Here is a 17,215-nt window from a genome sequence, read left to right as displayed (position 1 = left end):
AACCAACTAAGCCACCCAGGTGCCCCAAAACCAAATTTTAAGTTCCTTTTCTATCCTCCTTGTTTATAAACCTATATCCATAGCTTTTTACAAATATTTGCAATATCATTCACAAATGTTTTCTTGGCTCATTAAAGCTAGACATTATCTAGCATCTTTAGGATTTCCAATACTATGTAAATAAAGTCTATCAAATAGAAAGAAAAATAAACCATGTGACTGGAGTCTAGGCATTTACTTTTGGCTTAGCTATACCATGTAACCTTAGAGACATGTGGCTGCCTTTGCTTCAATTACCTCATTGGAAAATGAAGATACTATGCTCTCTCTAAAATCTAGCAAGTGGGTTTTTATAATGCTTTGGTAAAAATCAAAGCACTCTGAAAAGGCTAAAATTCTATATAGGAATAGTTTTTGAACCAGTAGTAAGTATACCAATTCTTTTCTCTTGACAAGCTTATAACCTAATGGGAGACTAAATAAAGGAAGCAAGCCAAAACAAATAAAAACTTGAAAGTTGCGTGGAGGTGTGAAAAGGAGGAGAATGAAAGTTGTTTATATGCATGGAATGACTTAGGAAAAGCCTGAGACGTGGAAGTCAGGGTGCACCAGAGTACGGAAGAGCCAAGACAGCTAACAGGATAAGATGGAACATGCTAAAGATGAGAGAAGATCAAACAGCTTTCCCTGGCAAGGTGCTCTGGAGATGACAACTGAAAACTGATTCATATGAAACTATTCCTACCTGGAATCTGTCTAAAAATAACGTGGGGTAGGGGCGCCTGGGTGGTGCAGTCGGTTAAGCGTCCGACTTCAGCCAGGTCACGATCTCGCGGTCCGGGAGTTCGAGCCCCGCGTCAGGCTCTGGGCTGATGCCTCGGAGCCTGGAGCCTGTTTCCGATTCTGTGTCTCCCTCTCTCTCTGCCCCTCCCCCGTTCATGCTCTGTCTCTCTCTGTCCCAAAAATAAATAAATGTTGAAAAAAAAATAATTAAAAAAAAATAACGTGGGGTAGGAGGCAAAGGAGAGAAGTAGCAAACAAAACAAGATCAGCCATGGTAACTGCTGACAATGGGCAAAGGGTAAATAGGGGTTTATAATATTATTGTCTTCATCTTTTGTATAAATTTGATATTTTCTACAATGAAAAGTATACAACAAATAAATTTTTAAAAGCTGATCCAGAGAATGATGGGAACTCAATGTGAGTTATACAGTAATAAATTACCATAACGGGTATATACAGTAACAGCTTACAAAGATTCAGGACAGCTCAGGCTAGATCTGCAGAGGCAAGTATAAATTAGCTATCTGGCCAGACTACCCCCTGGATTCTATTGCTTGAGAATATTCTTTCTGAATATTTTTTTTACAGAAAATTCCCCTACTCTCACTCGAGGCTCTAGTTATCCTAAAGTTGGACTAACATAACTTCTTTTTTAAAAAGATTTTTTTAATGTTTATTTATTTGAGAGAGAGGGAGGGAGGGAGCAGGGGAAGGGAAGAGAGAGAGGGAGACAGAATCTGAAGCAGGACCCAGGCTCTGAGCTGTCAGCACAGAGCCCAACACAGGGCTCAAACTCACTAACCATGACATCATGACTTGAGCTGAAGTCGGATACTTAACTGACTAGCCACCCAGGTGCCCCAAGAATAACTTCTTAATTTTATCCAAGTACCTAGCTACTCCAAAATCTTTTCTCATTTTCTATGCCTCTACCCTAACCTTCTGTAAGCTTAAGTAGTAGATAGGTAGGCAAGTCACAAAAGGTGACACCAATTTCTCTGAAGTAATTAATGCCAAAAGAGAGATTTAATTCATAACAGTTTTACCACAGGCTTCATTACTACTTTCTTCTGGAGTTAACATATCTTAACAGTATTTCTTTTATCTCATCAGTCAGAAAACTCTCAATTCAACAACTTATAATCATTAACAATATGCATAATCAATTCAACAACATCTACCCTCTATGGACCCCATGATATTTCTTTCCCTTAGTTCATGGAGCTCAGTCAAAGCTTACAACACTGTAAGCTTTCCCTTTTTTCTCTAAGGCCCTAAAGGTCTTAAGTCATATAACACCCTAGCTCAGCCACAAATTGGTGATTACTATACCATCAGCCACAGAATATTTGAGTAAATGGCTACCAGGACAGCAAGAAGTAAAATACTTGGTTCAAATATTACATTACCGGAGTTTACTCCTAAGCACTGATTCTATTTTTTTCATTACAAAGGTACAACAGGCTAGTCGTATCATGAGCTAAGATACCTGTGGACTGGTCTGTAACCTAACCAACCCAAGCCAAGTTCCAAAAAGTTAATTAAAAATGACTTCTGGTAGGGTGCATGGCTGGCTCAATTGGTAGAGCATGGAACTCCTGATCTCAGGGTTGTTTAATTCAAGCCCCACACTGGGTATAGAGATTACTTAAAAATAAAATCTTAGGGGGACCTGGGTGGCTCAGTCGGTTAAGCATCCAACTCTTGATTTTGGCTCATGTCAAGATCTTACTGTTCGTGAATCAAGCCCTGCACTAATTGGACTCTGCACTGATTAGCATGGAGCCTGACTGGGATTCTTTCTCCTCTCTCTGCCCCTCCCCAGCGCACGCTTGTGCGCTCTTTTTCGTTCTCAAAATAAATAAATATAAACTTAAATGCACACATTCTCTCTCTCTTTAAAATAAAAAAATAATAATAAAATGACTTCTGGAACAATTATAAGTCATCTAGAAAGGAGAGTCCCATAAGTTTGCACACACACTTTACCTGGTTCTCTTTACCTCACTTCTACCAAGCAGTGGTTCAAACAAGAAATGATGACACACATACACTATTACCACATGGGCTCATACGTTACCAACACTTCCTAACTCTAGATCCCAGACTAGAACTTTCTCCAATTATTTGTTCAGTGATTGGAAGTGATGCATTTGACCAGATGATTATGGGGTATGGTGAAGTGTTGGACAAAATGACAACCTAAATTCAACTGGACTCTATACTAAGCAATGATGTGGATTAATACCAATGGATTACTATTAAAACACAATAAAACTTCTATGTAGACAATAATGCATTAAAACTCACATAGCAAGGGGTGTCTGGGTGGCTCAGTCGGTTCAGTGTCCCACTTTGGCTCAGGTTATGATCTCATGGCTTGTGGGGTTTGAGCCCACGTTGGGCTCTGTGCAGACAGCTCAGAGCCTGGAGCCTGCTTCAGATTCTGTGTGTGTCTCTCTCTCTGCCCCTTCCCCACTCACACTCTGTCTCTCTCTCTCTCTCTCAAAAATAAATAAACATTAAAAAGAAATTTTTAAAAAACCTCACACAGCAAAAGAAAATACTTACAGAAATAAATACGAGATCAGCTTCTTTAATGGCATCATCAATATCGGTAGAAAAAAATAGATTTTTTCCTCGGCAGGATTCTACCACTTCTTTTAGTCCTGGCTAAAAAGAAAAAAGAAGGAGTTGTACACACAGTTTACCAGTCATATGAGATAACCTAAGTGTATAGAATTACATTACAACACAGATTTGAACTGCTCCGGTCTGCTTATATGTGAATTTTTTTTCAATGAATATAGTACCATATTGTCAATGTATTTCCTCTTATGATTTTTTTTTAATATTTATTTATTTATTTTGAGAGAGAGAGTGAGCAGGGGAGGCACAGAGAGAAAGACAGAGAATCCCAAGCAGGCTCCACATCTGTCAGCGCAGAGCCCAACACAGGGACTGAACACAGGAACCATGAGATCATGACATGACATCAGGTCATGCTGAGCCCAAGAGTCAGACATTTAACTGAATAAGCTACCCACGTGCCCCTTTTATGGTTTTCTTAATAACACTTTCTTTTCTGTAGTTTACTTTAAGAATGCAGTATACAAAATAGGGTCAACTCCCCACACCCCCACAGGGTCAACTGTACATCTTTATAGGGGCTTGCACTACTAAAACTCTTCTGATTTTGGTTCACCTTCGATGAACTACTCTTCATTGCTTCTCTATGGCATTTTCTTCTCCACCTATCATCAAACATTAGTGTTTTCTTGGGTTCTGTCCTTGACTAATGCTCTGTTCTCTCTACAGACTCTTCTTGGGAGAGTTCAATTACTCTGATTTCAACTACTACCTGTACATTCCTAACTTTACACTTCCAGCCCTGAATCATTTGCCTAAACTTCTGATACATATCCAACTGCCTCCTGAACATCTCTACTTGGATTTCCCAAAGCCTCTATAACTAAGTAGGACAAAACAGAACTTGCCATTTTATCTCCCACTATCCTCCACAACATCCTGCATTCTTGAACTCAATTAGTAGCACAATCATGCACCTGTCATCCAAATTGGAAACCTGGATATTATTCTTGATTCCTTCCTCTCCTTCACCTTTCTTTAAGAAAGTATTTTTAAGGCTTATTTATTTATTGGGGGGGGGGCGGGGAGAGAGAGAGAGAGAGGGAGAGAATCCCAAGCAGGCTCCATGCCAACCCCATAAACCGTGAGATCATGATCTGAGCCGAAATCAAGAGTCAGACCTTAACCAACTGAGCCACCCACGTGTCCCCTTCATCCTTCTTTTATGATCAACGATCAAGTCCTATCATTTTTCCTTCTAAGTATTTCTCTAATTAGTTAGTCTCAGAGTAGATGGAGTGATGGCAGAACAACTCTCAAGGAGACTGGGTACTCAAAGGGGCATATTAAATGCTATAATTACATATTGTAGTATTTCTCTATCAGTGACCATGAGTTAAACATTAGTCACAATTAGAGACTTCTGACCTGAAAACATAGTATTTACAATGAAAAATCAATGCCACAGATTTTTATAATTATCCTTGAAAACAAGTATTTATTTGGTCATTGGTTTTTAAATGCACTATAGGATACAGATTTACAACAGAAAGGTGATTACAAAGGTGTTCAAGGCTGCTCTGGACCTAAAAGTATTCTTTTGCCTTGTCCAAGGTAGGTAAGTATAAAGTTACAACTAGTAACAACAAATATAAGCTACTCAATAAAGCAATTCAGAGAGCATTGTGAATTCCAGTTAAACCCGCCATTTGTTTTTTCTTCTTTTATAATTCTTCCTGTTTGACATTTCACGTAACATTTTACATCTCCAATATGGCCAACAAAATGTATAGGAATACATAATTTTACAACATAAAATAAAGAAATAAAAACAGAACAAAGGCCTAATATATCTTTGAAAATGGAAAATTGGGTCACACAATTCATTCCCCAAGTTGTTGTTGCTTTTTTTTAAACACAACTTATAGAAATCACCTTTATTTTCTGATTTATAAATTCCTTAAGTGAGCATCTTTTAACTGATGTCTAAGAAAGCCTGAAGTCATTCACTTGCTAAGAGGAAAATCATTCTACTTGCTGAGACAATTCCTTCTAGAATTTTAAAGTAGCAGTGTCATGTTTTTAACCTCCAAAACCAGTGGATTTCGGAAAAAGATTTCATTTCTTTTGTAGGCTACACTAAATAGCACAGAACTAAAATAGCTGCTTATGGTATCATCTAATTTTCTGGAATAGACACATTAAAATGACATAAAAAAGGCACCTGGGTAGCTCAGTTGGTTAAGCGTCTGATTCTTGGCTTCAGCTCAGGTCATGATCTCACAGTTTGTGAGATCGAGCCCGGTGTGGGGCTCTGCACTGACAGCACAGAGCCTGCTTAGGAATCTCTCTCTCCCTCTCTGTCTATCCCTCCCCCATGCACATTTGTGCTCTCTTTCTCTCAAAATAAATGAATGGATTTTTTAGAAAATGACATAAAAATAAAACTTAAGCCAATACAATTATGAGATTTCAAGGTTTTGAGAACTCAGACATTGCTTCTAATGAGTTTCTAATGAGCACCTCTAGCTAGACTTTCAAATCCTTTATATTCTTTTTAAAGAGATTTAAAGAAGAAAAACTTTATCTACAAAATAAAAGCACAAAAATAATAAATGCTTGTTTCTTTGTTTATAAAAGGTTGAGAAAAAACAAGTATGATGTGGAAAAGAAATAATTTTAGATCTTAACTCTCTCAATCTAACTATATATCCCAACTGGATTCAGTGTCAATGTACGACATACTTTTTTTTTTTTTTTTTTTTTTTTTTAAGAAGGCTTATGCTCAACATGGGGCTCGAACTCCTGACCTCAAGATGAGAAGTCAGGTGCTCTACCAACTGAGCCAGTCAAGTGCCCCTATTTTAAATTTCAAGCACTGAAGTCTTAGGAAGAAGAGTTTCAGATTTCAATTAATATAAATAGTAACATCTACAATAAGAATCTGGCCATGAAATATGCCTGGCCAACTGATTTTTTTGTTTTCTCCAAGAAAAATGTCAAATTCCAATACATTATAGATAGCTTATATTTTTTCTAATTCAGGATAACTTTTTTTTTTGTTTTTATATAAAATTTGTATTGAAGTAAAACAAAATACATAAAAATGCATATATATTAGTATAGAAAAGTATATAGCTCAATTTTCACAACTGAACACACTTGTGTAACCACTATTTATAATGAGAATTATAACATTAACTGTAAATCAGAACCTGCAGTATGCCTGTGCCCTCTTCTAGTCACTACCACTGCTCAAATTATAATCATGCTGAATTCTATAATCAGAGATTAATTTGCTTATATTTAAATTTTATGCAAATGAAATTATACAGTATGTACTACTTTGTGTCTGGCAACACAACACTTTGGGAGAAGTTAACCATATCCTTTCTTAAATTTTTTAAAGTTTATTTATTTTGAGAGAGAGGGAGAGAGCACGTGTGAGTGAGACAGGGTCAGAGAGAGATGGGAGAAAGAATCCCAAGCAGGCTCTGCACTGGCAGCACAGAGCCCAGTGCAGGGCTCGATCTCACAAACCGGGAGACAATGACCCAAGCCAAAACCAAGAGTCGGATGCTTAACTGACTGGGCCACCCAGGTACCTCAAACCATATTCCTGCATGTAGGAGTAGTTTCATTGATTTTCAGTGCAGTATAGTATTTTATTGCAGGATTATGCTATAATTTGTGTATCCATTCCAACACTGATTAACATTTAGGCTGCTTCCCATTTGGGGCTATTATGAATAACACTGTTAATATCTGTCTTTTGGCCACACATATGTACGCATTTCTACTGGATATACACTAACAAGTGGATTTGCTGGGTCAGACTCTGCATATTTTCAGCTTTAATAAATACTGCCAAGCAGTTTTGAAAGTGACTATACCAGTCTACATTCTGACCAGCAATGTATAAACATCCAATTGCTCTAAATCCTTGTTGACTCTTAGTATTGTCAGTAGTAGTAATTTTAGCCATTCTGACGGGCGCCCTTTGTTTCTGAAAACTAGAGTACGCTGCTGGCAGAACTGATTACTGAATGATTGGGTACAAATATGGGTTTCAAATGATTTGCGGCCCTTTTATGGTTATCAGAATTCTAAAACTCTTATGTTTCCAAAATGTTTTTTAAAATTCTCCAAAGCCAAATATAGTAGTAATTGTCATAACAGGGAAAGAAATGCTACAGCACTGAAGTATTTATAGAACTATTATGGGTAGTTCATTTGGTAGAAAAAGAAAGGGTAAAGCACAAACAGAAGGCACAATTCAGAGGTTTGCTTTTTTGTTCTAAGTGTGATTCCGATAGGATTAAATCCATGATGTTGGGTAGCTACTATTCTGTGGGTGCTTTTTCATGGATTTCTATATTTCATATGCCTATAAACCTGGTTGAGACTTCCCTTCCAAAGGACTAATACATTTAAAGACTATGGTTGATAACAATCTTACAAATAACAAAGTTTTCCTGAAGGAAAAAAGGAGAATATATTAATGTTGGGAAGAAAATGCTACCATCAAATTCTCAAATGCTTCTCTGCTGGGTTTCAAAAGCATAATACTCATGAACTCATTTTACAGTGAAATTTTAAAAAATGGGATCCACATAGCTTAATAAAATAGAAGCATATTTTCCTAACTATATGCTATCTAAATTCACAGAAGTTTTGAAATTTCAATTAAACAAATTTGTGGTACTAGGTACTAGATATAAAAGACATCATTTATCCACCCACGGTTTACCTAAGTACAATAACGCCCAAATATAATAGACTTACATGAATTAATATTATAAACATCCACAGTTCTACCATTTTAATTTTATAGAATACCCTTTTAAAATTTTACTATTTACAATATGGTAACCATATTAACAGACAAAATGAGAAAAAAGATGAGAGAAAAAAATTACCCACATTCTCATTGCACTAATACAACCATTATTAATATTCTAATATATTTCCTCCCATTTTCCCTGGGCATACTTGACATAACTATAATTGTAATGTCCATAACACTGTGGACCTAGATTTCTCACTTAGTTTCTTATCAGCTGTAGTCATAGATTTCTACATTAATAGTAATTTATTTAACAAAAACAGTAAGAAAACAAAGAACATAAGAACAAAGAGTTGTTTAGTATGGTTTTACCTCATAAATAGGGAGAGTAGGAGAGTTCCATGCATTGATTCTTGATTCATTGACATCAACAACCGTTACCCTGATTTCAGGGCACATATGAGCAATGACGCTACATGTAGGTCCTCCAACATAGCCCGCACCAATGCAACAAATCTTCTTAATTTCAAACATGATTGAACTAGAAGGAAAGAGGTAAGACTATTCTATTGAAAACAGAAAATTTAAAGAAATCACACTGCACATTTATCACACTTTATAAAAACTGTCAAGGCGACAAATATCTGGAAATATTTCCTGCATTCACACTCATTAAGCATTATTAAAACAGTGATAATACGTAACCTTCCAGTTGGATGACCTAGTTCGTTCTCGGCTACATTAGCATCAAACATGGAAAAAAATATAACTGATATTACTGAAGTGCCACAAAGGTTATAATGATCTAATAATTAGAAATTCAAGAAGCAAAACAAAACCTTACTTAGACCTCTACTACACCAGAGGAACTTTGATTGCTGAGGGAAAATTCAAGGGTAAACACACCAATGCAATTCTCGCTTAAATAAATGCTGGTTTACAAAGGTCAGCCTTATGGCAGGTTTAGACTAACATGACAGATATTAAGAAACATGACAGATAATAAGATTAGTCTGAAAGTCCAGAATTGGTTTCTGTGGTCATATTCCCTATATATTTTGGCTTCAGCAGTTTATTTTTAGGTATTTGACAATGATCTTAAACTCCATTTCAACTTTAATCAGAAACTATGAGATGGTTAAAGGAAAGTAATTCTGTAGTTACCAAAGCTGTTACACAGACTTTGATGGGTTTTCAAAAGCCATTTAGGTGAATTGATTCACACTAATCAAAATGACAAAGATACTGATTTACATATAAGAATGTCAGTTAATTCATTATAAAGAGAACAAGGACTGTCAAACTGATCAGATTCTTAGAATTTTAGTCTTTGCCAAGACCTCTGGCATCATCTAATCTAACCCATTCACCGATTCCAAAGAGAAGGAAAATGGTAATCAGAGAACTTAAGAATTTGTTAGTATACTCCTGCATGGATCAGAGAAGGTACTATGGAAGGCTGATCTCATTATAATGATGGGCAAGTACAACCCTATCGTGAAAAAAGATACACAAACTACATAATTAAGATGATCCAATTCTCTTCAATCTAAATCTATAATCAAACAATGTTTTAATTGCTGGTTTTCTGGGTAGATTTCTTTATTGGAAGAGAATAAGCTGAACAACCAATACAAGCATCCTGAATGTTTATAGCAGCACTTTCAACAATAGCCAAATTATGGAAAAAGCCTAAATGTCCCTCAACTGATGAATGGACAAAGAAATTGTGGTTTATATATACAACGGAATACTACTTGGCAATGAGAACGAATGAAATATGGCCTTTTGTAGCAACATGAATGGAACTGGAGAGTGTTATGCTAAGTGAAATAAGGCATACAGAGAAAGACAAATACCATATGTTTTCACTCTTATGTGGATCCTGAGAAACTTAACAGAAGACCCTGGGGGAGGGTAAGGGAAGGAAAAAAAAAGGTGAGAGAGGGAGGGAGCCAAACCAGAAGAGACTCTTAAAAACTGAGAATAAACTGAGGGTTGATGGGAGGGGGGAGGGAGGGGAAAGTGGGTGATGGTCATTGAGGAGGGCACCTGTTGGGATGAGCACTGGGTGTTGTACAGAAACCAATTTGACCATAAATTTCATATATAAAAAAAACAAAAACAAAAACACAAACAATTAAAGCTGAGCTTTGCAAACTGCCAAAATATTAACATAAAAAAAAGAAACAATCTCGTTTATAAATCAATCTTCAGGGGCCATGTTTAGAAGATATCAACTCAGAGTCTATCTCTAATGACCTTTAAAAAACTTTATTTTTTAAAAAATGTTTATTTTGACAGAGAGAGTGCATGAAGGCATGAGCAGAGGAGGGTCAGAGAGAGAGAATTCTAAGCAGGCTGCACACCTAGCATGGAGCTGGACGTGGGGCTCAGTCTATGAGATCACGAACTGAGCCAAAATCAAGAGTCAGACCCTTAACCAACTGAGCCACTTAAGTGGCCCTAAAAAACTTTAAAAAGAACAGAAATTTGGTAAAACAGTAAATATGAGCAAAATTTGGAATCTATTGATTCTACAAAAGAAAGCAATATTCTTAGTGATACACATACAAAAAACATTTTTAAATTTATTTTTTGCTTTGAATAGGTAATAAATACATATGGTTCAAATTAAATCTGTATAACAAGGTATATAGTAAGAAGCCTCATGTCTACCTCATTCCTATCTACTTTGCTTCTACCAGCAAAGTTATTTGTGTCTTTTTATTAGTTATTTGTGTCTCCTTCCAGTATTTCTTATACAGTACAAGTGAATACAAATATATATTCTAATAATCCCTTCTTGGGGCGCCTGGGTGGCTCAGTCAGTTGAGAGTCTGACTTCGGCTCAGGTCATGATCTCATGGTTCGGGACACAGAATCTGAAGTAGGCTCCAGGCTCTGAGCTATCAGCACAGAGCCTGATGCAGGGCTCAAACCTACGAACGGTGAGATAATGACACAAGCCAAAGTTGGATGCCCAACCGACTGAGCCACCCAGGTGCCCCATATTTATTCATTATTTTTTAAGTAGGATCCATGCCCAATGTGGGTCTTGAACTCATGACCCTGAGATCAAGAGTCACATACTCTACCAACTGAGCTAGCCAGGCGCCCCTGGTAGATTCTCTCTTTTATAACCTAAATAAATGAGAGGGGGGTGGTACCTCAGTGGCTCAGTCGTTGTCTGACTCTTTATTTCGGCTCAGGTCATGATCTCATAGTTTGTGAGTTTGAGCCCTGATTTGGGCTCTGTGCTGACAGTGCAGAGGCTGCTTGGGATTTTCTCTCCCTCTCTCCCTCTCTCTCTGCCCCTCCCTCCCTCACTCACTCTCTCCCTCTTTCACAAATAAACTGCTACCATACTATGTATACTGGTTTTTTAAAAAATAATCTAAATAAATGAGTTAAGAGTTCCCTACTATCACCTGTGAAGTCACACAAACATGATATTCCTATTAAACTTTCATGGTTCCAAAACTCACCCCAAGAAAAATACTAAGCCTGAGAAAATTTACTTCTGGCAACCATTCATCTTTCATTTCTTCACCCTTCTTCTACTCTTCAGTTCTGCCTTTTACTACTCTCCAGGCCTCAAGTGCCCTGTACACAAGGAGACAGAGAAATTGCTAGGAGGAAAAGACTGCACTGGGACTGCCAAGTGGCTAAAGGTCAGGGGAATGTTCTGAAAAGCTCTCACCTGTGGGAGAGCCGAGCCTGGAACAGGCTTACCAAAGATGTGTCTCTGGCATTCACTGCCACTGTCTGTACCCCTACAGTAGAAACGGCTTGGCATCCAGTTTCAGAAATATTGCTTCAACTTGCTTCAGGCCTAGTCCCTTGTTCTCCTTCATGAAAAATTCATATTCCCAATATAAGGGTCTACCGTGTGGGCACAGCAGAGAATCTGGCCACAGACACAGGTCCTGACATTCAAGAATTTAACAATTTATTTAGGGGAAAATTCAATTGAAAAACATTTATTAAACACCTTTCTATGTTACAGCCACTATTGTTCTATGTACTGTGGATACACTAGTAAACAGGACAGGTACAGTTCCTACTCTCACATAGTTATATTCTATAAAACAAAATAATGGCAGTTGTGATAATTCCATATAAAGGCAATAAACAGGTAGGCGAGAGACAGAGACACTATCTATGGGGAAAGAACTACTTTAGATAGGGTAAGTTAAAGAAGGACTTGAGAAGATGACTTTTTTTTTTAAGGTTTATTTGTTTTTGAGAGACAGCATGTGCAACTGGAGGAGGGGTGGGGTGGGGACAGAGGATCTGAAGTGGGCTTTGTGTCGACCCCTATATAGGCCTCAAACCCAGGAACGGTGAGATCATGACCTCAGCTGAAGTCAGATGCTCAACCAACTGAGCCACCCAACTGCCCTTTTTAAATTTTTTTTTATTAATTTTTTAATGTGAGAAGGTGACTCTTAAGCTGACTTAAAAGATGAAAAGGAGTTAATAGCACCCAAGTAACATACGAGGCAGTATAATCAATTAAATGACAAAATGAATGCTAAAGTCCAAAGCAGAGGGGGGGACGCGGGGGATTATCAAAATAAGAAGGTATCTACATCAGGGAAATGTAGAATCTAAGCTTGGCCTAAAGAGTAAGTAGGATATAGTGGGCACCAGGATGGCTCAGTCATTAAGTATCTGACTCTTTATTTTGGCTCAGGTCATGATCTCACAGTTTGTGAGTTCAAGCCCTGATCTGGGCTCTGTGCTGACAGTGGAGTTAGTTGGCTTGGGTTTCTGTCTCCCTCTCTCTCTACGCCTACTCACACTCATGTGTGGGGCGGGGGGAGGGTGTGTGTGTGTGTGTGTGTGTGTGTGTGTGTGCATGTCCTCTCTCTCAAAAATGGATAAACATTTAAAAAACATTAAAAAAAAAAAAAGAGAGAGGGGTACCTAGGTGGCTCAGTCAGTTGGGCGTCTGGCTCTTGATTTCATGATCTCATGATCTTGATTTCATGATCTCATGGTTCATGAGTTCCAGCCCCACATCAGGCTCTGTGCTGATAGTGTGGAGCCTGCTTGGGATTCTCTCTCCCTCTCTCTGTCCCTCCCCTGCTTCCCCTCTCTCTCTCTCAACATAAATAAATAAAAAATTTTAAAAAAAAAGAGTAAGTAGGATATAGAAAGAAATGGGAAGTGGGGGAGGGCATTCCAGATGGAAAAAAAAAGGAATAAATAAGGACTTATATACAGAAAGGAGTCCAGAGAAGTGAGATCTGCCTAGCTGGATAAAAATATGGGTATTAAGAAGTGGTAAGAGGTAATAACTGTCTCTTTAATTTTATTTATTTTTTATTATTTATTTTAGAGAGAGAAGCACGCACTGAGCAGGGCAGGGGCAGATAGGGAGGGAGACAGAGGATCCCAAGTGGGCTCTGTGCTGACAGCAAAGAGCCAGATGCATGGCTCGAACTCATGAACCGTGAGATCACAACCTGAGCCAAAGTCAGATGCTTAACTGACTGAGCCATCCAGGCTCCCTAGTTTTTTTTATCTTTAAGTAATCTCTACATCCAACGTGGAGCTTGAATTTACAACCCTGAGATCAAGAGTTGCGTGCTCTACCAACTAAGACAGCCAGGTCCCCAGAGGTAATAACTGTCTCGTAGGGTAGAAATTAATTCAAAGTGGGTCTCGAGTGCCCCTTTCAGGGAAGCATGTCCATGACATTAAGGAGACTATAATTTAACAAGTTAAAGTAACATAGTTGAAAGTAGCCATGACAATCAATGGCATTAGTGCAGCTAAAATCTAATAAATTCCACTGAAGGAAAATAAAAAGGAGGATCAGCCTGTAGCCTGGAAAGAGGGAGTTAAGAACAAGAATGCGTGGTGTTTATTTCAACACTGTCTAGAGAAGAATGACACAGAATCTGGAAGTCAGAAGTGTTCTGGTTGCACAGAGGTGGGGCAAGAATAGGCTTTCCCAATGCCTGGATGGAATGTTCTCCTTAGATTCTTTGCTCTGATTCCACTCTCCCTTATGAATTCAGATTCCCAGGATAACACTAGCAAGGGATGACCCAGATTTGAGACATAAGAATTCCAGGCACTGTAATAAAATTTCCCTACTCTAATACCAAAGTTTCATTCTAGTGTATCCATTAGTCTTTTATGAGTTTAATCATTGTAAGTTAACATCTAAAGCCTCATTAACTCTGGGTCCATGGAGGAAAAAATAAATCTACCTTCCAGATATGCAAGGCAGAAGATCAAGTTCTAAACTGTGATGAACCTAAAGAACTATCACACTGTAACACCCTTACTGAACAGCTAGCCAGCCTCTCTAATCACAACCGGTACATCTAGAACACACAAAAAGAATTTCAAAGTATTTTTGGACCAGAGGATGTTTTGGGGTTACCATTTAATCCCATAGCCAACAGGTTACTAGGGCATCCTATGCCCTCAATCTCAACCAGAACAGGCTCTGTTAACATTATTATATAAACATAGATTGAATGTCTACATGATGCAACTCTTGGGTTCAAGGAGCTCACAGTTTAATAACACGCTCCTAGGCTAACAGTTCCTAACTGCTGCTGTTACCTCAGCACTTAAAACAGTAGGCTCTCAATAAATACTAACTGAATGAATGAGTAGCTCTCCATGAGAGCCTGTTTGAGATGAAGACTGTTAGCTGAATAGCTTTAGCTCAGATAGCTAATCATTGTATCTTTGCTGAAATTGTCCAGAATTCTATCATCCTCTTTTTTATGTAGAATTTCATGCCTTTCCAGAGTTACTTCTTATCCACCTTGATTGCCAGGCTGTATTCACCATGCCTTACATACAGCAGCTGGGGTAAACTATTGATGGACCTATATTATAGAACTACATGTGTTTTGGGTTACCCTGCATTGCTATTTCATATGAAGCATGGCTTGTAGATGACAATGGGGAAATTACTAAAGAAGCTAGATGTAGAATCTGTGCAAGTCTCCATTAATGGTCACTTGAAAGTTTTAATAAAATCTTCAATAAACTTTATTATGGAGCTTGATACAGTGTTAGTGATATACTGTGGCTGACACAGATGTCTTCTGATTCCATATTCCATTTCTACTTTTGTGTACTTTCTGACCTTCTATTGTGCTGTCAGGGAAATGGGAATGTTTGCTTACTGAATGTATCAATTTGAAATGAGCTTTCACCTCTGTATTTTGGGAAAATCTCAACAAACTAGGCTGTTCCAAAACTACTCTTCACCTAAAATTTTATAAATTCAGATCAATACTTCAACCTAGAAGATGTGGCTAACAAATAACGAAGGTCCTATTACAATCTACGCTGAATATAATCGCTTCAGTATACCCTGCATAATTATCCAGTAGCTAAGGCAATGGACGTTATAGTTGGATACATCAACTTCACACACACACACACACACACACACACACACACACACACACACACACATCAACCTTAGTCATTTCCAAAAATTAAGTACTAACAGATGCCTGACCCAAGAAAAATATTTCTTCAGTGAGAAAGGCAATGTTAACATTGTATCTAAAGGGCATCATATAAAGCTATGAAAGTAATAAGAGGGAAGATGAAGTATGCTCATTAGTTACAGATTTTATGTCCCAGAAAGGAGTACAGCAATGGGAGAAGAAAGGAGATCCTTTCAATCAGGATTGTCTACCACTTACCTTAAACTAGATGCTGGGTACTAACAAGCACATCTCAGAACAGACAGTAAGCTCTTTCATTTCCAGAACCTCCCTAAGAAACAGACCAGACTACTGTTCTCCATTTCTTAGGGGGTTTGAAGAAACTCAAAGACTCACTGTGTCTTTGAGGGCAGTCAATGGACAGCTACTCCTCTGTATATCCGTGAAAAGCTCCCTAGCAGTGAATCCCTCCTTTCTATATACCAGAATATTCAAGCCTAGTCAGCTATCTTCCTATATATAAGAAGTATGATTTTTCAAGGTCTCACACAAACATGATCTCCTGAAGCACCCAAGGAGGCCTTCCCCGACATGAAATAAAGCAACTATACGGTGTGGCTGCCAACAATGGATTCCAAGACAGCCCATGCAGATGTCACGATAGAATGTCTATCGTGGGATAGATAGGATTTCGCCCTCAAAAGGGCTTTCTAGCTTCGTTTTCGTTGTAGTTTCTTAAGGCGAGTGACAGAAGGAAAGCAAGCAGCTCCCCAGGTGAACAGACTAAACACAAACAAAAGACTATAACTCTGAGATCAAAATGGGGTCCCTAACCAGAGGACGACTTCCTTAGGTGGACGTTTGGCTTTCTGGGGAAATCTCATTTGTTTCAAGCCAGAAAGTGAGAAAAAGCAGAAAGAGAAGCGGCTGGAAGACTCGCGAGTCTAGAATAAAAAGCTCAAGCTATTCCATCTTCAGGGCAGAGGACCAAAAGGCGATTCCCACCCTGAGCCCAAAGGAGACCAGGGTCGTTGAGACTGGGGAGCCCTGGACCGAGCGCACAGCGCGACCGAGAGCAGCGCGCACTCCCCCGCCCCGCTCCCTGCACATCCCGCCGGGACCCGGGACTTTCCCGACGGGGCGGCGGGGCGAGCCCGGGCAAGGCGCTTACCCACTTCCAGACACCAAGCGCAGCGGCCCCTCCTATCCCGACGGCTCGGACAGCTCCTCGCTACCCGCCGCGCTGCCGCAGCTTCTTCACTCTCGCTCTGCTCCGCCTGACCTCCCCTCACCGCACGCCCCTCCCTCAGGCTGCCAAGCACTGCACCCAGAGTCCCGGGCCGAACCCGTATTTAAAAGCTTCTGCCCGAGAAGGCGGAGGCTTCATTCCCCCGCAGTCAGGCCCTCCCGGACTCTGCACTCCACCGCATCCCTGCTCCTCCTCCCGCCACACTAGGCCCCGGGGCCCGCCCCTATTTCCTGCGGGCCCCAGGGGCGGGGAGACGGGGAGGGGCTAGTCATAGCTAGGAGGGGAGGCTCCGCCCCCAGCCGAACCTGGGCGAATCCGCTCGGGCCAGCTCAGCTGTCCCGCCCCTACCGCGAGTGGCACTGGGCGGAG

The 17,215-nt window shown here is 39.3% G+C and overlaps 1 protein-coding gene across 1 annotated transcript in view; it reads right to left on the bottom strand.

Annotated features, from left to right (window-relative positions):
- UGDH (UDP-glucose 6-dehydrogenase) overlaps positions 1 to 17,049 on the bottom strand; it is a 31,141-nt gene extending 14,092 nt beyond the window's left edge. The window contains exons 1-3 of the mRNA XM_045474988.1: positions 16,769 to 17,049; positions 8,534 to 8,702; positions 3,358 to 3,459 (exon numbers count right to left, since the gene is read on the bottom strand). Of these exons, the coding sequence (XP_045330944.1) occupies positions 3,358 to 3,459; positions 8,534 to 8,695 (264 nt within the window). The 5' untranslated portion in view covers positions 8,696 to 8,702; positions 16,769 to 17,049. The remainder of the gene's footprint in view (positions 1 to 3,357; positions 3,460 to 8,533; positions 8,703 to 16,768) is intronic.
- Between the last annotated feature and the right edge of the window lie 166 nt (positions 17,050 to 17,215).

The sequence above is a fragment of the Leopardus geoffroyi genome, chromosome B1, assembly GCF_018350155.1.
Source record: "Leopardus geoffroyi isolate Oge1 chromosome B1, O.geoffroyi_Oge1_pat1.0, whole genome shotgun sequence".
Taxonomy (NCBI): Eukaryota; Metazoa; Chordata; class Mammalia; order Carnivora; family Felidae; genus Leopardus; species Leopardus geoffroyi.
This window is presented reverse-complemented; position numbering and strand designations above follow the sequence as displayed.